We start from the raw sequence: 22,063 nt of genomic DNA on the forward strand, positions 1-22,063 counted from the left end.
TTACATCTGCTGCCACGTCCAAACCGAGGGATCCTGGGGTTGCGGGCTGCAGACCGTAGGAAGCGCTGTTTGCTGCTTTCTGGCTACTTGTGTCTGGGCGCGGCCAGTCGCGCTGGGTCTCCCGTTTCCCGATAGCTTACGACAGGCTCCGCTGGAGTGAGAGCTGGCTTGGCATTGAGGACACCATACTTCAGGAGCTCGGCACTCTCGTCGGATGTGCCCCCGTTTGCCACATCGATAGCATTTCAGGCCAGGAGCAGAATTCTGCTTATTTTTCATGAGCCCCCCCGAAGCCTGGAGAGGGGCCAAAGCTGCCAGAACTTGAGTCTGCATACAGGCAGCCTGTTCCTTTAAGCCTTCCCCCAGTCCCTTGATTGCATCCACCAAAAATGCCTGATTTCCCGAGGGCATGGTGGCGGCCCGTTCTAAGAGTTCTTCTATGCTCCACCCTCCTGGCAGGGTCCCAATCAATTGTTTAATCTTCTCGTTCCCATTTTGAATGGCACATTGTTTTAACAGTGCTCCCTTCATCCAGGTGGGAACCCCGGCTCTATCTATAGCCGCCGCCACCTTATCTATAAATGTCCCCAGTGGCTCCTCCCTACCCTGTTTGATCCCCATATACGGTGGCGCTCCCCCCGGCTCTCTAACACGATCTAGCGCTGCCCGGAACAACCTCATGGCTTCTCGCGCCTTATCAGGTCCTATAAGGATCTGGGCTTCCGTACGTACGTACGGTCCTACCCCCAAAAGTTCGTCCATTGTTACCCCATGGAGGGGATCCCCGGGTTGCCGATTGACCGCAACTGCATCATGGGCCAACGTCTGCCAGTGAGCCCCGTGGAGCATCTGCTGATGTGCCGTCAATATGAGCCGCTGTAGGGCTCGTAAATCGTTTGGTAACAAGATGGTCGTATCAAACATATAGTCCAGCATTTGCTTTACGGGTTCACTTTTTGATCCATATTGTCTAACTGTATCTCGTAATTGAATCAACATTTTCCAGTCCATCGGAGTATACTCCGCCCTCATCTGTTGATTTCCCTGCGGGTCTACAAAGGGTGTATACAACACCGGGCAAGCCAGCATTCTTAACTCCCCTAACTCTGGATCCCCCTCTTCTGCAGCGTGTTTGGCTAATTCCTGCCATGCTTCGCCCCGTTTTCTGGTGAACTCACTCCATGCTCCCTCCAAGGGGCGAGCGCTAAGGACGGCAGCGGAGGCTGCGCCTTTTGGAGACATATTCGAATTCAAAGTGGCGGAATCGAGATCGGGAGGGGCCGACGGTGGCGGCCGCTCCACGCTCCCTTTTTCTTCCTCACTCTCCTTCGGCTCGCCCTTCTGAGGGATGATAAATGTACGTGTCCCAGGAGCTAAGGGCTCGTCCCCGTATTCATAGCGAGCATTATTATGCTGCGCGGCAAGCGCATGACTAGCCGCTCTTTTCTCCGATTCCCGCCGTAAAAGAGCGTTGTGTACGGCTCGTCCCTGCTTTTTCGCGCTTTTGTCCTCATCTATAGTTGCCGCCCATAAAAGCTCCCCAAGTTTTCGCCACTCCGTGAGCTCATGTACTGTATGTGGGTTCTTAAAGCATCCCTTGTTAAGACCCCACTCAAGCAAACCTGGCAATTCCTTTTTCCAATCCTTTGTTTCATACCCCTCCACATTGCACTGTTGCAACGTGCGCATAAATAATTCATACGCCACTTGCCTATCCATTTTTATCGCTAGCAGTTACTTTTTCTCCAGGCTTCGGTGGCGCGTACGGCCCCTTACTCACCGATGTGGCCAAGGGGGGTGTCGTTCCTCTCCGCTCCAATGGCGGCTTCGGCACCGTCCCGGCTGCGCTGCGGAACCCGACTCTCTAATACTTCTCTCCTTCGTGGCGATCACGTCGGGGTCACCATTTGTCGGAGAGAGGGAGACTGCAGACACCCGTTGGTCATCAACAGAACTCGTTTATTAGTCGTTTTAGCTTGCTTCTTATACATTTTGGTTGTTTACTCGACCGGTATTTTGGTTGTTTATTCGAAAGATAACTTCTGTCTGGCCAGCCCAGATTACGGTAGATAAGCAAGCAGCTTCTTCATTCTTCCGGTACCAAACCGGTTCCTGTTTGCCTTTGTTTTGTGCAGCTGCATCAACTTCTTTATCTCAAGGAAACTCTGTCCTTTGTCTTACTTAAGCCCTCCGTATCAGCTCTGCCTGGCTATGTCCTTTTTCCATTAACCAGGTTTGAACAATGCTCTCTACACTTCCCCTGTTTTCTTTATGAGCTAAGAGGCTCATACGGCCTTCGACGGCTCGCATTAGCATCTGCTGCAGACAGCGAAACATACAAGGCATAATAAGCAAAAGTAACACTATCATAAGAACCATAGTAACCAGACCTCTTAGTGCTGAAGTGACCCAAGGACCTAGACCAAAACCTTTAAGCCAATCCTCAAAACCAAAACCAGAGGACACTTGTAGTTGATTAGTGAGATCTCTTAGGTTTTGGAGGCTACGGTGAATCGATTCAGAATGGTCGGAGAGATTCATGCAGCACATCCCCTTAAAGTCCTCACACCCATGCCCGTGGGCCAAGAGCAGAAAATCAATGGCAGCACGATTTTGCAAAGTAGCATGTCGGACAGAGTCCACATCCATTAAGAGATCAGAAATTGCTCGGGATGTGTCGTTTGTTTGTTTCGCAAGCCAACATCCCATCTTTCTGAGAGTAGTGAGGGCCTGTGCTGCTGCGACCCCGGGCGCCAGGATGGATGCTGCAATTACCTCTCCCTTGGACCAGAACTTTGCCTCAGAATCACATTCCTTTTGAAATTGGTGAGAGTAAATCCCTCTTTTAACTCTTCCAAATTTACGATGCAGGTCGAGGATCATGGAAGTATTGGGGGTGAGGAGCGTTAATCGCCCTAGGGTGCAGGGACCCCCTATCATCCTGGAAGGTATGCCCTGCCAGGCCCTATCACCGCAAATCAGAAAGATTCCCGATGGCAATTGCAGTGGGGCATTATTTGATTTTGATATATTGCTAGAGGTGTAATTACACCATAAGGTTTCGTTCCCCCAGGATGCAGAAACATTCACGGGTAATATTTGGTTCATGCCGGTCCCTCGTAACACACTAGTCCAATTGAACTTAACGCAGACGTCTGCATGCAAGGAGCCTAAGATTTCCAACTCTTGGGGTTCTAGGGGAGCCCGGGGCAGGTGCGGGATCCAAGTATCCCAATCATCCATCACCTTCTTCCCTTCGCTACTCGCATTTAAGGAGCCAACCTCCCTCGGGATTGGCCATTGTTCTAAAGGGACTCCCACTAAACACGTTGAGAAAGGGTTACCGGGTGTGGACATGCTTAGGCATATTGAATCCTGCCCAGTCCGATTAGCCAATGTTACCCATACATTTGCTTTAGGCTGGGGGCGTACATAAATTGCGAAATTACTACAACAACAATAGTAAAGTATTAGTAGCAGAAGCATTGTTAGTCGTCGTCTTGTCTTCCTCCTTCTTCACTGTCGACCGCTTCTTCCTCAGACGGGGTGCTCGTTTTTTCCAAGTGTCGATTCAGAGCGGGCTTGGTCCACCGGGCTGGTACCCAGACGGTTCCTGTTGGTGTGGAAACGCAGAGGTAACCCCTTCCCCAATAAAGCACCTTAGCGGCTTCCTGCCAAATGCCTGTACGTGGGTCCCTGTACCTGACCCATACTGCCTGATCTTTCTCTTTGTCTTCCTGGGGGGGCCGGTGCAAAACAGCGGCAGGGGCCCCACCTTCACCAAACACACACAGATGGTTGACCACATACATTGCCTTGCTGAGTCGGGTTTGGGGGTCTAATTCCTCATCTTGCTTGAGAAGGTACCGTTTTAAGGTTTGATTTGCTCTTTCTACTATAGCTTGGCCTGTTGGGGAGTGGGGGATTCCAGTGGCATGTTTCACCCCCCAATTCTCCAACCAAGTTCTTAGCTTTTGGCTGACATAAGCGGGTCCGTTATCTGTTTTAATCATTTTTGGAACTCCCATGACAGCGAAACAGCTAGAGAGGTGTCTTATGACATGAAGCGCCCTCTCTCCCGTTTGTGCTGTAGCCCAGATGTACCTGCTGTACGTGTCAATTGTTACATGCAAATATTTTAGCCTCCCAAAAGTAGCAAAGTGAGTGACATCCATTTGCCACACTTCATTAAATTGGGTACCTCTTGGGTTAACACCACACCCTAATCCTACACCCCCATTGTGTTGACTGCAGACCGGACAGGCTCTGACTATGGCTCTAGCACTGGCTATGCTGATGGAGAATTGCCGTGCCAGACCCTTCGCATTTTGATGATACCTATCGTGGGCCTCCCTGGCCAAAACCATTTTTTGTTGCCCTACGTCGAGGGCCGACATTACTAGTCTATCTGCTAATGCATTGCCCTCTCCCAGTCCAAGGTCCCATTTATGGCTTCGTATATGCAGAACCGCGTATGGCGAGGTTCTGGAGCGCAGGGCCCTTTTCAATTGTAGAAGCAGCTGGTATAGTCTCTGGTTGTTAACTTCCTTAATTGATGCATCTTCAATCCGGGCAACCACTCCCACTACATAAAGAGAGTCCGAGACCACATTCAGCGGTCCCGAAAGGTGGGTTACTGCCCACACGACAGCCAATAGTTCAAGAGTCTGTAAACTGTCCGTTGATTCCGCTTCCAGTATCTGTTGCTCCCAGCGGCCCATCCTTTTCCATACAATAGCAGCCTTTCGAGATTTCTTTCCGGCATCAGTAAACGCTGTCGTGGCATCGGGGATTGGTCTATCCTCCCTCAAAGGTTTCGTTATCCAGTCCCACTCCCCCAGCCATTGTAATGCTTTTGGCTGCAGAGGGCTTGTTTGCACCTTGGAACTGCTTCCTAGGAGTGCTACTGCCAATTCCTGAGAGTTGAGCAGATACCAGTCGAGGGTGGCCTTCTCCATGGGTATATTTATTGTTGCAGGATCCTGTCCATCTATTTCGTTGACATGTAGGCGACCCCTTTTTATTAGTTCTGCTACGTCTTCAATTTTTGTTGTTAATGTTTTTCTATGTTGTAAGGGTAGGGCCAGCCATTCCAACACCCCTAGTTCCCCCGTTTTCTTTAATTGAGTCAGTGCACCAAGTAGGTGATCGTGATTAAACCATATAGTGAGATCAATAGGTGCAAGTTGACGACGGCATACAAAGCCTTCCGACACGCGTTGGCTAATGAGGCGCGTTGCCGTCACCTGTTCTTCTGTCAAGTGGACCGGCGTGCAAGGATCTACGCCTTTTAGCAGGGGTTGCAGCTTCCGCAAAAGGTGATTGGGAATGCCAACGACGGGCCTTAGCCATTGTAGGTCACCAAGTAAACGTTGTGCTTCGTTAAGTGTGGTGACCTTTGTGTCGATTTGCAGTTTCAACGGTCGTATACACTGCTTCGTTATGGCCCAGCCCAAGTATTTCCAGGGAGGATCGCGTTGTATTTTTTCTTGTGCAATCACTAGTGATTGCCGGGCGAGCATATCAGTAATGAACTGCAGTTGTTTGTCTGTGAACTGGTGCGCTTGTGCGAACAAAATGTCATCCATATAATGATAAATTAGAGTTTCTGCCATAGCTCGGCGGATTGGTTGAAGAGCCGCATCCACAAATAACTGACAGATGGTAGGGGAATTGCGCATACCCTGTGGTAAAACTGTCCATTCATATCTTTTATCTGGCTCGCCCCTGTTTATGGCAGGGAGCGTGAAGGCAAATCGCTTGGAATCTCGAGGATGTAACCGTATAGTATAGAAACAGTCCTTGAGGTCTATTATCAGAACGTCCCACCCCTCAGGAATCATGGCTGGGTTTGGAAGTCCAGGCTGCAATGCCCCCATCGGTTCCATTTGGGCGTTAACAGCCCGTAAATCGTGGAGCAAGCGATATTTGCCCGATTTTTTCTTGATCACAAATATGGGCGAGTTCCAGGGACTCGTTGAGAGTTGTAAATGTCCTTGTTTAAACTGTTCTTCTACAAGCAAATGGGCCTGCTCCAACTTTTCCCGTTTCAACGGCCATTGCTTAACCACCACCGGATCATCCGATTTCCAGGTTAGTGGCAACGGGAATGACCAAGCAATGGCATTCAGATTAAAGGGTGTTCGTTGGTTAGTATAACCCCCAGTTGAGCCAGTATATCCCTGCCGATTAGACATTGTACGGACTGGGGTAGCGGAACTACAGAGAGCGCCGCCCTGACGTGGTTGTTTTCCAACGATATTCCTACCAAGGGGGTTTTTCTGGCTAGTGTAAGGCCGCCTACTCCCGTAATGGTATGACCTGATGCCAAGGTAGGCCAGCGACTGGGCCAGCTTCCAGGAGAGATAAGGCTTGTATCGGCTCCGGTATCCAATAGGGCTGCGATTTTTATCGTTTCCCCCTTAAATGTTATCCGCACCTCCTTTTTGGGCCGTTCCGATAGATCGACAGTGAGGAGCGTGAGCCCTGTGGAGCCAAAAGCTCGGTCACCCCGGGGTTGTTCATCTTTGGGGGAAATTTCCGCCGCTAAATGGGGTATTGGAATCAGTTGCCCGATTCTTTGTCCTTTATCAATTGTAATGGGTGGAAAGGGTGTGTATACCATCAGGCATATTTCTCCGGTATAATCGGCATCGATGACTCCAGGTAACACAAACAACCCCAACATCGAGGTAGACGAGCGTCCTAGGAGCAAGGCACCGGTGGGCCTGCCTGCTACGAGCAGCGGTCCTCTTATTCCGGTAGGAACCTTTTCCGGGCGATCAGTGTAGAGTGTTGTCTTTACATCTGCTGCCACGTCCAAACCGAGGGATCCTGGGGTTGCGGGCTGCAGACCGTAGGAAGCGCTGTTTGCTGCTTTCTGGCTACTTGTGTCTGGGCGCGGCCAGTCGCGCTGGGTCTCCCGTTTCCCGATAGCTTACGACAGGCTCCGCTGGAGTGAGAGCTGGCTTGGCATTGAGGACACCATACTTCAGGAGCTCGGCACTCTCGTCGGATGTGCCCCCGTTTGCCACATCGATAGCATTTCAGGCCAGGAGCAGAATTCTGCTTATTTTTCATGAGCCCCCCCGAAGCCTGGAGAGGGGCCAAAGCTGCCAGAACTTGAGTCTGCATACAGGCAGCCTGTTCCTTTAAGCCTTCCCCCAGTCCCTTGATTGCATCCACCAAAAATGCCTGATTTCCCGAGGGCATGGTGGCGGCCCGTTCTAAGAGTTCTTCTATGCTCCACCCTCCTGGCAGGGTCCCAATCAATTGTTTAATCTTCTCGTTCCCATTTTGAATGGCACATTGTTTTAACAGTGCTCCCTTCATCCAGGTGGGAACCCCGGCTCTATCTATAGCCGCCGCCACCTTATCTATAAATGTCCCCAGTGGCTCCTCCCTACCCTGTTTGATCCCCATATACGGTGGCGCTCCCCCCGGCTCTCTAACACGATCTAGCGCTGCCCGGAACAACCTCATGGCTTCTCGCGCCTTATCAGGTCCTATAAGGATCTGGGCTTCCGTACGTACGTACGGTCCTACCCCCAAAAGTTCGTCCATTGTTACCCCATGGAGGGGATCCCCGGGTTGCCGATTGACCGCAACTGCATCATGGGCCAACGTCTGCCAGTGAGCCCCGTGGAGCATCTGCTGATGTGCCGTCAATATGAGCCGCTGTAGGGCTCGTAAATCGTTTGGTAACAAGATGGTCGTATCAAACATATAGTCCAGCATTTGCTTTACGGGTTCACTTTTTGATCCATATTGTCTAACTGTATCTCGTAATTGAATCAACATTTTCCAGTCCATCGGAGTATACTCCGCCCTCATCTGTTGATTTCCCTGCGGGTCTACAAAGGGTGTATACAACACCGGGCAAGCCAGCATTCTTAACTCCCCTAACTCTGGATCCCCCTCTTCTGCAGCGTGTTTGGCTAATTCCTGCCATGCTTCGCCCCGTTTTCTGGTGAACTCACTCCATGCTCCCTCCAAGGGGCGAGCGCTAAGGACGGCAGCGGAGGCTGCGCCTTTTGGAGACATATTCGAATTCAAAGTGGCGGAATCGAGATCGGGAGGGGCCGACGGTGGCGGCCGCTCCACGCTCCCTTTTTCTTCCTCACTCTCCTTCGGCTCGCCCTTCTGAGGGATGATAAATGTACGTGTCCCAGGAGCTAAGGGCTCGTCCCCGTATTCATAGCGAGCATTATTATGCTGCGCGGCAAGCGCATGACTAGCCGCTCTTTTCTCCGATTCCCGCCGTAAAAGAGCGTTGTGTACGGCTCGTCCCTGCTTTTTCGCGCTTTTGTCCTCATCTATAGTTGCCGCCCATAAAAGCTCCCCAAGTTTTCGCCACTCCGTGAGCTCATGTACTGTATGTGGGTTCTTAAAGCATCCCTTGTTAAGACCCCACTCAAGCAAACCTGGCAATTCCTTTTTCCAATCCTTTGTTTCATACCCCTCCACATTGCACTGTTGCAACGTGCGCATAAATAATTCATACGCCACTTGCCTATCCATTTTTATCGCTAGCAGTTACTTTTTCTCCAGGCTTCGGTGGCGCGTACGGCCCCTTACTCACCGATGTGGCCAAGGGGGGTGTCGTTCCTCTCCGCTCCAATGGCGGCTTCGGCACCGTCCCGGCTGCGCTGCGGAACCCGACTCTCTAATACTTCTCTCCTTCGTGGCGATCACGTCGGGGTCACCATTTGTCGGAGAGAGGGAGACTGCAGACACCCGTTGGTCATCAACAGAACTCGTTTATTAGTCGTTTTAGCTTGCTTCTTATACATTTTGGTTGTTTACTCGACCGGTATTTTGGTTGTTTATTCGAAAGATAACTTCTGTCTGGCCAGCCCAGATTACGGTAGATAAGCAAGCAGCTTCTTCATTCTTCCGGTACCAAACCGGTTCCTGTTTGCCTTTGTTTTGTGCAGCTGCATCAACTTCTTTATCTCAAGGAAACTCTGTCCTTTGTCTTACTTAAGCCCTCCGTATCAGCTCTGCCTGGCTATGTCCTTTTTCCATTAACCAGGTTTGAACAATGCTCTCTACACTCCCCTACCTCAAACCATTGAGGTAATACTCTTCTCCTGGGAGCAGGTCATAGTACGTCCTCGTGACCATTATTTTTGCCTCTGAAATTGTACTAGCGATATGAGTGCAGAAGCATTTTAAGATGCAAGGGATAATGATCATAAAAATAATTAATATTACGGGACCAGCTATTGCGGACATTAGGGTGGTGAGCCATGGGGACAAGTCATACCACGACTGGAACAGATTCTGTTCTTGTGTCCCGTTGTAATATTTTTCTTTTAGATTTCTGCTCACCATGGCTAATGTTTCCCTAATGACTCCTGACTGGTTTGCATAAAAGCAGCATGTTTCTCCAAGAGCTACACATAGGCCTCCTTGCTTCATAAAGAGAAGGTCTAGTCCCCTTCTATTTTGGAGGACTGTTTCAGCTAAAGAGTCCACTTGATTTTCCAATCTTCCCACTGTCTCTTCCATATAACCCATATCTTGGTCTACTCGTGAGCTTAAGTCCTGCAATCCCTGTTTTTGAATGATTAACGCAGAAGCCCCGACCGCGGTGGAGTCAGCTATTCCTGCCCCAACCAGTAATGGAATTAAGATAGGGGCAGCTCTTTTCTCTCTCCCATGATGGTGTTCAATGTAGCTCAGGTGGGCCCTTCCGTTATCCCCACCATACGAATACACTTGGGGTAGAACATATACTAATACACAGAAATCAGGCCCTGCGCCCAAGGATTCAAGTTGCTGGGTGTTTACACAGTCAGTCAGCCCGCTCACACAGGCCCACCACGCCCCTGTTGGGGCCTCATAATACCTGGTTCTCGTAACATTAACTCTTAGTGTTCGGTTACAATTTTTCTGGTACAAGGCGGGTATCTCTCACCCTGCAGCGATCAAGCATAGTCCTGCTCCCTGCACATCCCCAAGGGTCAATCTGGGGTGATCCCATGTACACTTGTCTGAGTGCTTCCTGGGAGTAGGTGCTCCTTCAGTAGCTACGCCTATATAGTAAGGGGGTCTCGGATCTAGGCATAGCCAGGAATCTTTCTCAAAAGTAGGGGAATGCCTCTGTATTGTTATGGAGACCCCTGGGTCAGGCCCGTGGACATACAGCCGTAGTCCCCACGCCCTGCCCGTATCCCAGGTTGTTCCGTATTGGCCCCAATACTGGGGTTTAAAAAGGATTGGTTTGCAGGTTCCGGGTATACTGCATTTACCCTTCAGACCCCGCTCTATTCTTATGAAGGGGTCATGATGCCCCCAGGAGGATTCTGTTTCACAACCCCATTTGGCACAGTGAAACTGGCCATCCCCTTGACACCCAGGATTTCCTGTAGCAGGACATACGTAGTATTGTACCTCCTGTAGTAATTCCTCCCCCAAAATGGGGAACACATCCCTGAGCCGCCGCTGCTGCCATGACCCCCTGTTTGGTACCCTGTTCCTCCCGTTGCCGAGGCTCGTCATATGGGTTTCCCTATTTTGCATAAATCAATTGTTATTTCAGGGGCGTCACTAGTGTTTATTGGATTGTGCTTCCTATTTACAGTATCCCTAATTTCCCATTTCCAGTTAATGGGGCAATAAGGACTGTGGTCATATCTTAACCCCAAAGCTTGCATACACACTGTTAAAATTAACCAGGCTCCCCATATCTGTCTACTCATTTTCTCCATATTGTGACCCTTAGTGGGTTACTAGGGTCCTTGGAAATAGTCCACTTATCTGACTCTAGATTCGGTTGAGGAGGAGTTGGTTTCACGTGGGAGTGATGAATCCATGCAGTTTTTCCGGCGACCTTTACCGCTGTTGGAGTGTGAAGTATCACTTGGTGTGGCCCTGTCCACCAAGGTTCCAATGATGCTGTTCGGAACCTTTTGATGTACACCAAGTCCTCCGGTTGGTATGGGTGAGCTGGCTCTTGTATAGGCTTCTGGCTCTCATAGTGATCTCGCAAGCCTCGGTGTATTTGCTCTCGTACCTTTTGTAATGCCTGGAGGAACACTGGAGAGCTGTTAGTAATGCTCATGGTTTTGGGGAACTAAGGCGGGGGTCTCCCACAGAGTATTTCATAGGGGGATAGTCCTATCTTATATGGGGTGCACTGTGCTCGTAAAAGAGCCATTGGGAGTAAATCGAATCAGTTAGCCCCTGTTTCAATATTCCATTTAGTAAGTGTTTCCTTTAAGGTACAGTTCATTCTTTCTACCTTTCCTGAACTCTGGGGGTGGTAGATACACCTCAATTTCCAGGTGATTTCCAAGGCTTTTGCTACTAACTGTGTAGTAAACCAAACCGAGGAATTAATTATTTCTTGCATGAGCTTTTTCGCAGTTATAGCGGCGGTTTCTGCTTTTGTTGGGTAAGCCTCCACCCATCCCGAGTATGTGTCCACGAATATCAGTAGATACGTATATCCTAACTTTCCGGGTTTTATCTCGGTAAAGTCTAGTTCCCAGGGAACCCCTGGTGCGTCCCCCACTTCTTTAGTCCCCTGGTTTGGTGAGGATATTTTTGGATTCACTTGAGCACATGTAGCACATCAGGCAGAGATCCTCTCCAACTTCTGACACGGACCTGGCATCCAGAGGTGAGGTCATACCAACTCAAGTGCCTTTTTAGGGGAGAGGTGCATGCTGGAGTGCAAGTCTCATAGCCAGGTTTCTGCCATCTGTTCGGATAAACACAGTATTCCTCCTGGCAGCTACCACCATCCTGCATCTCCCTCTTCCCCTTGATGGTCCTTTAGATAAATCTTTCTCAGCTTCAGTATATTCGGGGGGTGTTTCAGGCCATTGGGTCTGAGGCATTAATGTTAATATTTGTAGTGGCCCCACTGGCTGTTGAGCCACCTGTTTTGCTTCTCTATCGGCTAGAGCGTTGCCCTGTATCTGGGGACTATTTCCCTTTTGGTGTGCTGGCCAATGGATAATGGCTACTGCTTGGGGAGGCCCACAGAGCTTCCAGTAGGGCTGAGATCTCTTCTTGATTTTTTATGCCTTTTCCTTCTGATGTTAATAGCCCCCTTTCTTTGTATATCTGCCCATGCACATGGGCAGTGGCAAAGACGTACCGGCTATCAGTATAGATGTTTACCGCCTTTCCTCTTGCCCACCGTAGTGCTCGTGTCAGAGCAATGAGTTCAGCTCTTTGTGCCGAACTACCACACGGGAACAATTGGGCCCATATTACTCGGCCTTCTTGTGTTACCACTGTGGCCCCTGCATACCGGACTCCGTCTTTTACGTAACTGCTGCCATCCGTCCGGTGGCACCCTGTACCCTAGTTGTTTCTTGGGACAGGGGGCCTAATGGTTCTTTAAGTTATTGAGTGTGATGCTCCGGTTCCAATAAGGAACGACACAGGTTGCCCCCAAATCTTCAAAGTTACCCTGGGCTCTTAGGGCTGCCAGAGCCCCGGCCCCGTCAGTTGTTTTCTTTTTTCATAAATAGAATTTCTCGCAAGTTTGGTGGCTCATTTCGGTAAGGACACTCATTTTTCCAATGTCCTTTCTTTTTACAAATCATGCACTGATCTCAGTCAAGAATGGATCGTCTGGGGTGGTTCCCCATGTTATCCTTCCTTTCCCTTCCTTGGGGAAGCTTCCTATCTATAGGACGATGGGGTGGAGTGGCTTGTAAAGCTGCCACTGTTGCTATCGTTGCCTTGGTGATTTTTTTTTCTTCAAGGCATCCTCAGGTGTTTCCCGACTATGAAATACTTTCTGAGCAATTTCTACTAGCTCGGTTCTAGTTTTTCCTGCAAACCCATCTTGTTTTTGTATCTTTTTTCTTATGTCTGGAGTTGATTGAGACACAAAGGCCAGATTTATAGCTTTTTGGTTTGCAGGGTCCTCTGGATCAATAGGGGTATAAATTCGATATGCCTCTAGCAGGCGTTCCAAGAATGCAGTTGGGGATTCAGAGGATCCCTGTTTAACTTCTGCTACTTTTGAAAAATTCGTAGGTTTTCTGGCTGGTAGGTTTTTTTGAAATCCTTGTGTCAGAAACTGCTGATGCAACTCAGTGGACCTTCACCCATCCACTGTATGGTAATCTCACTCTGGCCGTTGGAGGGGCACACGTTCATCTTGAACGTTTCTACGACCATGTTCGGTCAGGTCTTCTATACCTGGTATCAATTCTCTAGCTCCTCTTAATATTCTCTCCCTCTCTTTCAAAGTAAATAGAGCATGGAAGAGCTGCTGACAACCATCCCATGTGGGTTGATAACTATACATTACAAATTTAAGAAGGGATATCATGCTCCCACAATCTTTTGAGAAGGGAGGGTTTTGTTGCTTCCAGTTATACAGGTCCGTGGTGGAGAAGGGCGCGCTCCCACTTCCTCCAGGGACCTGCCTTAGCGGTAAAACTGATACCAGGGAGCTGGTGGAGTCAGGAGGGATGGTTTCACCAGTTCCCACCGGGCCATAAGTTTGACCCCTTCTGATGTGGGTGGAGATAAAGGGTCATCCTGGACAGGACCACCGTGTTGAACCAGCATCACAGGGGGGCTTTGTGCTTCTTGGGGGCTATAGGGTGGTAAAAACGGATCTTCGGGTGGCTCCTGGAGAACAGGGAATTTTGGCATGGATGGCACAGATGGAATGGGGGGCTTCTTTCCCCCCCATTCTCATTGCTAGTACTTTGTGCCCATTTCCACATTTTTACCATACACATTTGTAGCCAAATGGGGGGGTTCTTTTAGGATATAATTCCACGGAACGATATAAGGTATCTGATCGGGGTGGCCAGGATCCCCCATAACGATAAAAAGTACTCTTCGGACTACGTCAGGGTCGAAAGGCCCCTCGGGAGGCCAACCCACTCCAAAAGTTGGCCATTCACTTTTACAAAAAGATTTTCAATTTATCTGCCTTAATATTAAACCCATAATTTAGGAGCGTCCATCTCCTAAAATTTTGAAAATTTGACAAAAAACAATCAAGGGGTCCTTCGGGAACAAAACTCGATTGTCCCATTCTGTATGGATCAAAGCAATATAGAACACAACACAAATGACACAAATAACAATTAGCATGATAACTGATACAAATAACAATGACCACGATACTACTGCGGAACGTTCCAACCTATTCCAACCTTTTACCCAGGGTACCGCAGTGGGGTCCCACGCGTGCCGGAGGTGGGGAGTTATTGTCTCGTTAGACCTCCCACAGTCCACCACACCAGAAATCGGGGCACCCCTTAACCTCCTGAATCGTACGATACCTTACCTCGAGGTTTTTCGAGATCTGGGGACCTGGAACGTCATCAGGTAGCGCTCCCCCCTGGACCTTGGAGTTCCCCTAAGCTTGTGAGGTGCCGCCCGGTCATCAAGGGAAGGCGGAATCCGGGGACCTGGAACATCATCAGGTAGCGCTCCCCCTGGAAGGGTTCCCCCGGCGAAGTCGAGCGGCCCTTCCCAACCAGGGAGGGCCTGGCGATTACTGAGCTCCCGGACGAACCCCCAAAATGTTAGTCTGTAATCTCAATAATCACCCGCACACTCAACCTGGTGGGTTGAAAAGCAAGCTTTTATTAGCCAGCCGGCCTCTTACAGTTTGCCTGAGATCCACCCCGTCTTGGGAAAAGTTTGTGTTTTTATAGACAGCTGCGACTCCTTCATACCTTATTTGCAGTTACCAGTTCTTCACGGCTGATATCTTATATCATGGTTGCAGCAAGAGCAGGGTGACTCAGCATAAGTAGCAAGCTATGTTCACAGAAGCAGAGAGCATAAAGCAAGAGCACGGTGACTCGGCATAAGTAGCAAGCTGAAGAACTGGTAGTGGTAGTCACTTGAAGTGACTTAATGCCTGAGATCTGCACAGAATAGCCGTGGAGTAGCACTGGATCTGAAATTTTGTATTTTATCCAGTTTGAACCTGGAAACATTACTACATCTGAGCAATATTGGAAAGCTCATGGTAAGAAACCCTTGGCATCCCTCTGCCTCTTTACTACTGAATTCTTGGGAGAATTAATTTATTTTCTGACCTATGAAAATGAATGTTGCCAATATAGGTTTAAAGAAGGCATCTGAATTAATTAATGCCTGAAATATCTACTTATTCAGCAGTTAAAAGCAATGTTTGTACCTGGATGGGCAAAAGACTGCAGCATTCTGTAATATTCTTTTTTATGGATGCTGGCACTTTCAAATTGAAATATCACTGCCTATAATGACAAATGTCTTTATTATAGGTATTTGTTAGTAACACTGCTGTGGCGCTATGGTCCCTAGAACTTACTATTTAAATGCCTTATTTAGTTATCACTCAGCTCGAGCTGTGTAGTACATTCACGCTATGTATAAAATATTTCTGACAAATTATTAAACTCAGATAAGTTATTTCCTCTGATATGCAACACTCCTACCACTGAAATCTGCCAATCAGTGGTAGATTTCTGTATTCTTGGCTGTTTGTAGCTGTCTTTGCCATAGTGTAGTAGTGCATCTGCTGTGCTCGGTATTCCTGAGGGGACTCTGGGGATCACAAGTTAATTTTAATTAAGTCATCTGAATCCAAAAGAGACATTAAAAATGATCACAGATTATAGTAAAATATTTATGACTGTTAAGAGGTTGACACTGAAGTTTGATTGTAATCCCCAATCACTTAACCTTCCCTAACAACAGGTTCTATTGATGGTCATAGGTATCAGCAGTAAGTGCAGATGAATTTGCTTTGAATTTTATATTATGAATATAGGTAACTCAGAGAATAGCTAAGAAAATTCCTCAGGAAGTGCAAGTGACTGAAGGTAGCTCCAAAAGTGGATAACAGCAGCAAGCTGCAACCTATTCATTTGATGTACATGGTTATGGACTCTTTCCATATATACTCAAATTCTGGCTAAATTCTTCTCAGTCTTCTAGGATTTAGTACAATCTTTTAAAACCCTTTACCTTTCCTTTTGTAAACGTAACACAGCATACACACATGGAAAAGTCTGACTTTTCGAAGCTCACAAATAAAATCCCAGTTATCCTTAGATTTTGAGAAGTGGTTTCCTGCATGTGAACGTACTCCCCTATTTCAGTCACCTGCAGAGTAATCTCCTGTCATCCAGTCAAGCCTTTTGCCTAAGGACAAGGTTGTCTGGAACTGTTGCAGCTTGGAGCGGGTCAGGAATGCCAGACAGCAACTTCATAGAAGCTGGAACTGACTTCGTTTATTTCGCGTTACGTATCACAGTATATAGCAATTTGCATAGCAACATCTGGGTAGAGCATCAGTAATTGGTTACAAGCATTAACGTGCTAACATATCATAGGTTGCTAAGCCGTATCCAAGGGCCTAACCGCAAGATTTAAAAACAGTATCTCAGCCCTAGGAACTTCCTCAAGTACAGGAGGTACTTCCTTAAAAGTTGTTTACCGAAATTCAGTGATTCTGCACGTCAGCCTTTTCAGTCCAGGTTAAGGACGGTCAAAGGCACCCCCCTGTACAATGTCCCCCTACATGGAACTGTATCTATTACTCTGCAAAACTAGCTCTGTTTTAATATCTCAGAGCTGCTCTCAGTCAGTTCTGCAGTACACTGTCACTGGAATGTGTAATTTATTTGTATATGCTATAACAAGAAGAAATACTAGATTGGAATTCCATCTGCTTAGATGTATTTTGTAGCTTTGCTGGTATTGTCAGTTGCTCTTAAGTATATGTATATATAGATAGAGAATGGAAGCTAGGTGGATTTGGAACTATTGGTACTAATCAAGGCCAAAACAAATTGTTTTGGTAATCTGTTCAGATTTCTGGGATAATACACCTTTTTCATATCCTTCTTTTTCTACTTAAAATTATAAAACCATTTATAAAACACCTGATTTTGAAACAGCTTTTGAGCATTAAGGAAACATTTGTTGCAAATAAGTAAAATGTGCTTTTTTTTAACCTTTTCTTAAAAGTCATTCACCCAGTTGACACAGAATTAGATGGTTGAATAACCACTGTAAGAGCAGAAAGCAATCTGGGAGATCTGAGAACCAGTGCAATACTAGAAGCTGCTCGTGCTAATGTAGCTTAATTCAGGTCATCATTTAGAACATATTGTTAATAGTACAAAATGTCTCAACTATTTTACTATTTAAACTTAGAAATATGTCTTAATTCTTAAGTTTGAAGTAATCCTTCCAAGATATTTGAGTAAGAACAAATCAAGAAATTTGGGATTTGTAACACAAGAGCAATGGAAGCGTTCCAAGTTAGTTAGTTTAGAGGAAAAAAAAAAAAAAAGAGCCTCTGAAAGAATCAGAAAGCTAAAAACAGCAAAAATTTCTAAGAGTAAGGTTTAATGCTGGATATATCAAGGAATATACTGGAAATATCAGCATGTTAAATGTAAACTAAGCATATAAGATTTACTGGTTTAAGAACCTAACTGCTTGGGGTTATGTTTGAACTACATACTTGTACATATATAAGCACACATAGGCTTAGAAAAAAAAATATTTGATTGATATTTATAGCTTAGATGATTGTTACAGAAACTCCTTTTAATACATCACTTAAAAGGTCTGTTTTTCCTTATTCTATTTCATGTCCTTGTGTGTGTGTGCAGGAATCAAGCCTATTGTGTTTGAAGACCAACTATGATAAGAGCAAAGAACAATACTTAAAGTACAGTGGTACTTTAATGAGATAAACTAGCTTGGGTGAAATGCTAGTCGTAGTCTCAAAGGCAGCATATATTTATAGTTATTTCCACTCCCCAACCAAATAAGAACCAAATTGAGAACATATTTTTCTTAACATATATAAAATCTTCATCATACTAAATCTGCAGAGCGATTGGTTTTGCCAAATATATTTTAAATCAAAATGCTATAGAACTGTTTTAAAAATGAAAATGCCTAAAAATCTACAAATACAGTCAGCTTTGTTGCGGTTGCACTCTCTGTTTTCCTGTCATTATTTTCCTAGATAATGATTACTGTTTATTAAAAGCATTTTTTATCTGGTGGCCAAATGGCTTTAGTTTTATATTGGTTATATTATTATTTTACAATGAAAGGGACTAATCATGGGATTTGGCTTTTCCATCCACCCATGTATAGGATATTTAAAACATCTATAGCAGTCATTAAATCAGCATGCTTACTTAATTTTCTAAGAATTATTCACCATGTAATGGTATGTATGGATGCAAATCTTTGCAGCATTGTCTGCAGTATTGCAGTTATTTGGACAATTTTTGCATACATCCTTTCTTATTTACATGCCTAACCTCAAATCTTAAGTCTTTAAAACAAGCAAATGTATTATATAATCAAATGTTTATGGAAAAAAAATACCTTACAGGAAATATCTTTATTTTTTGTTATGACTGAATACCTATATGTATATAACAATATTAGTTGTCCCAGAAAGTTAAAACTTTTCACGGTTTCAATTAATGCTGATAATGGTGTCACAAGCCATGTGCCATATGTGTACAATGCACAATGTCTGCTTCTTTACAAAACTCATTCCTCATTCTTATATGATACCAGTTTAAAAGGGGTAGAAACATATCACATAGAGTGTATGTTTTCTTTACAAAATAAAGGGAGTACTTATCTGGGAAATATTTATTTTTTATTTTGAAAAAAAAGCCTTCAAAAGAATGACATTTTCATATTGTGGGCTATTGAGTAATAAATTCATCAGTTAGCTTGATTTTCCAAACGAGTCACATATTGATTTAGTTAGCACTGAAATGACAGGTCATATGTAGTCCAGATTTTCCATTCAGCAAGGCAAGTGACCACAACTATGTCAGAATAACCAGATACCTTTCCTTTTTTTAGTGTCTTAATGTACATGATCAGTTCTGGCCCAAGTTCTGGGCTGCTGGCAAGAAGCCTAACAGCTGCAGCCTCCAATACTTTTATATTGTAGGCTATTTGGTGAAAGTATGATCTTCTTAATCTTATTTTAAGTTTGTGTTGAGCAATGTCTGGCTTGCTCTAAGTTTAGCTTTTACTGCATTGTTCCAAATGGTTCATTAATTTAATTTATTCCTCTGTTATTCAGCATTTGTCTTCTTAACTTCTATATTTCCTCAAGTAGCAACAGTAGAATTTGGATTTGATCCGAGATGCAGAATGAGGGCACAGAATTCTAATTCTGCAAATTCAAGGACAATATCTGAAGTAAAATAGGGTCTACCTGCTTGACATTAAGGATGAATTGCCTAATATATGTTCTGATATATTTACATACCATTTCATAGAATACTTCATACCCATGAAGCATTATTTCCATAAAATACAACCTTATGGTGACTGCTAAATTATGGGAGTACACTGGTTTATGATTCAATTCTTTTCCCTTTTGTCCCCATCAGTTTTCAAATGCTTCCACTTCTTGCCATTCCTATCCATCTTAATTCTAATTAATATTCCTGCCATCCTGCAGAAGATTAGAAAACAGAGATATCAAGTTTGTTTTTTAAACCATCTTAGTTTTCTACTAAACTTCATCTATGAAAATACTATTTTTGCATGTTCAAATTAAGGACAGCTATTTGTAACCACAATCTTTCCATCCTATTTGCATGCAAAATGTATATGTTCAGTCTGGAAGTTATTTAAGAAGGTGGCTCCAAGCAATTTCAAATTATTTTTCCAGCAAAAGACAATACTTGTAAAAAAATACATAAATTCTTTTGCAACCTCACAGTTCAAAACAATTTGAAAAAGGCATTAAGTGCTTATTTCATAGGCACTTATGGCAAATGCCATAAGGCATTTCTGTATGAACATGTTCGTTAGATAAATATGATGACTCCGATTTTTCAGGGAAAATATTCAGGGATGCAGCAGTACAGAAATATCCCAGATGTTTGATAAAGAAGCTACACAGACACTTTCCGTAGCTGTTATTAATCATTTGAATCTATTGGAGTAGTTCATAGCTTCACAAATGTCTTTCAGAATGAGCTGAATAAGAACACTAAACTGTTATGTAGAGTTAAGATTATTGTGATGAGTGAAAAATATCTTTATTATTATATATAATAGATATTGCTAGTTTATGGGGAGTGGTTCCTAAGGTAGAGGCTACGGGCCCGCCTAATTCTGGGAATAAAGGAGAAATGCTCGGAGAGCTGCAGCCACTGAATTTCCACTTTTCCCACAGTAGTCACCTGGAGCCTGTTGTTCTGGCTGGATCGCCCTGTCGCCTGGCCCTGCTCCCTGCCATTTGCATGTGTGCCTAGTGTCAAGTGCTCCTGCACACGGCCAGCCTTGCCAGCCCTGCTCCATGCAAGGAATTCTGCATTAGAAGGGGAAAGGATTGCAGCAATACCAGGTGCGGGGGAGGCGGTGATACAGAAAAAGGGCTACTGAGAGGACAGATTTGTCCCATATGGCCCGTACAAATAGGAAACAGATTTTTTAGTTTAATGGGGGTTTTACTCAGTTAAGAATACTATTTCTGTTTTCACTTAGTATTTATAAAGCCTGCATTCTGAACACAAAGAGTTAATTCTACCACATATTCTCATTAATTCCTTATAAAACTGGAATTGGCCAATTCACCATGGTATAAGGAACAAGAAACAGTGAGTAATCTAAAGAGAAACAAATGTTAATCCATGAAAACACAATGAAATGAAATAGGCCAGAGACCAACAGGAGTTCTTTCCATGCTTGCTTCAAAGTGTCTGACTTTGAGGGCCTCCGTGTGATGAGGACCATCTTTAGAAATTAAGGAAAGGTAGGACTTTGCAAAGGAGGGTGGCATTGGAAGTGGGCCAGAGGTTTTATTTAGAATCAGCTCACTAGGTGCATAAAGTGAAATGTTAAAGTCATCCACAATGAGAATTTATAGAAAAACATTCTTACAAAATAACGTAGGAGTGGGTGAATACTGTGCCAGTGTATTATCTAACTAAAGGAAAGCTTTAAGTAAGAGCGACATCGAATTTATCTTTAAGCTGTAAGCGAGTCTGAAGGAAGTTTTAGACTATCTGATCATACCTCTGCATCCTTGTAAGCCAGGAGGCTTTTGTAGAGAGATTTCAAAACTATTTAATTTCTGTTCATCACTGAAGAGTCCAGCAACAAGAACGAGAGCCCTGCAGCAGAGACTCGTGCCACAGGAGCACAGCTGGGGCGGCAGGTGAAAGCAAGTACGCCAGTCTTGCTACCCCCTGAGGTGAACGAGCAGCTTGTCTTCATCACTGGGCACTGCAGAGGAGTCTGCTGGGACGAACGGCTGAAGCTTTCTCAATGTGAGTGATGAGGTAAGATTTAAGAACCTCTACCTTCATTGTAAATCTACCTCTAAAAGCTCCTACTTTATTGTTAAGGTCAGTTCATCTCAATTTTCAACTTTTTGTGCATAGCATTTATCCAGGCTTTGTCAGACTTCTATCAGGCTTTATCCAAAGAGTTGAGTATAGGAAATATTCAAAAAATACCAATCAAAAAACCCAAAATAAACAAAAAGACAACAAAATTTTCATAGAAAACCATTCTGGAACAAACTCGTCATGTCAAATTTAAAATCTCATTTTTCATGTAGGAGAATATCTGAGGTGCTTGAGAGAGAAATCCAGTAGGTTTAAACAAAAAGACCTATGAGTTAGACATGATGGTGGAGTGCAGGCAGGACTGCTCTGAGGACCCAATGAATAAAAAATGACAGAACATTAATATGCCAGAGCAACCTGAGGAAACCTTCACAAATTTTCAGACAGCAATTAAATCATTTAAGCTAATTATTTTTTTCTTCTTGAGCTGGTTTTCTGCTACTATTGCTGAAGCCATCAGCATTCAACTTATTTGTGGCTGTTGTGGCATCGATTGCTGCTTTTCATCAGATCGAGATTTGTGTTGGAAAGTGTAGGAAATCAAGGCCAGATTCAGCAAAACACTTGAGCTTCTAGTTAACTGTTAGCATATCTTTGTATTTGCAGATTTCACTGCTGGAAGATGCTTCTCTAAAACTTGACATTTTAGTAATCTTGATTTTAAGTGCTTGGTAATTCCTGTTACTGGATGGTGGTTAGAATCACTGCTTTTC

General features: G+C 45.1%; 3 protein-coding genes and 1 pseudogene across 3 annotated transcripts; all 4 read right to left on the reverse strand.

The window, feature by feature from the left end:
• LOC148593580 (endogenous retrovirus group K member 24 Gag polyprotein-like) lies at nt 1-1,719 on the reverse strand. The gene has a single exon (XM_088530390.1). The coding sequence runs from the start codon at nt 1,717-1,719 to the stop codon at nt 1-3; it is 1,719 nt and encodes a 572-aa protein (XP_088386516.1).
• Nucleotides 1,720-2,269: 550 nt separating this feature from the next.
• Nucleotides 2,270-3,357, reverse strand: LOC148593581 (uncharacterized). Its single transcript, XM_088530391.1, has 2 exons — nt 2,430-3,357; nt 2,270-2,319 (listed from the first exon to the last, which is right to left on the reverse strand). Exons 1-2 carry the CDS (start codon nt 3,355-3,357, stop codon nt 2,270-2,272), a joined length of 978 nt encoding a protein of 325 aa, XP_088386517.1.
• Nucleotides 3,358-6,801: 3,444 nt separating this feature from the next.
• LOC148593582 (endogenous retrovirus group K member 24 Gag polyprotein-like) lies at nt 6,802-8,520 on the reverse strand. The gene has a single exon (XM_088530392.1). It carries the CDS (start codon nt 8,518-8,520, stop codon nt 6,802-6,804), a length of 1,719 nt encoding a protein of 572 aa, XP_088386518.1.
• A 4,881-nt stretch (nt 8,521-13,401) lies between these two features.
• The window catches only part of LOC104578076 (E3 ubiquitin-protein ligase RNF180-like), a 76,533-nt pseudogene continuing 67,871 nt past the window's right edge, over nt 13,402-22,063 (reverse strand).

This window comes from Tinamus guttatus, unplaced genomic scaffold (genome assembly GCF_059628265.1).
Source record: "Tinamus guttatus ecotype Peru unplaced genomic scaffold, ASM5962826v1 Tinamus_guttatus_pri_ptg000370l, whole genome shotgun sequence".
Classification (NCBI taxonomy): domain Eukaryota; kingdom Metazoa; phylum Chordata; class Aves; order Tinamiformes; family Tinamidae; genus Tinamus; species Tinamus guttatus.

Coding starts and splice junctions, on each gene's coding strand:
- LOC148593581 (XM_088530391.1), bottom strand. CDS start 3,357: ATGTCCACACCCGGTAACCCTTTCTCAACGTGTTTAGTGGGAGTCCCT. Junction 2,320..2,429: donor TTTTGAGGATTGGCTTAAAG/GTTTTGGTCTAG, acceptor CGCTGTCTGCAG/CAGATGCTAATGCGAGCCGT.
- LOC148593582 (XM_088530392.1), bottom strand. CDS start 8,520: ATGGATAGGCAAGTGGCGTATGAATTATTTATGCGCACGTTGCAACAG.
- LOC148593580 (XM_088530390.1), bottom strand. CDS start 1,719: ATGGATAGGCAAGTGGCGTATGAATTATTTATGCGCACGTTGCAACAG.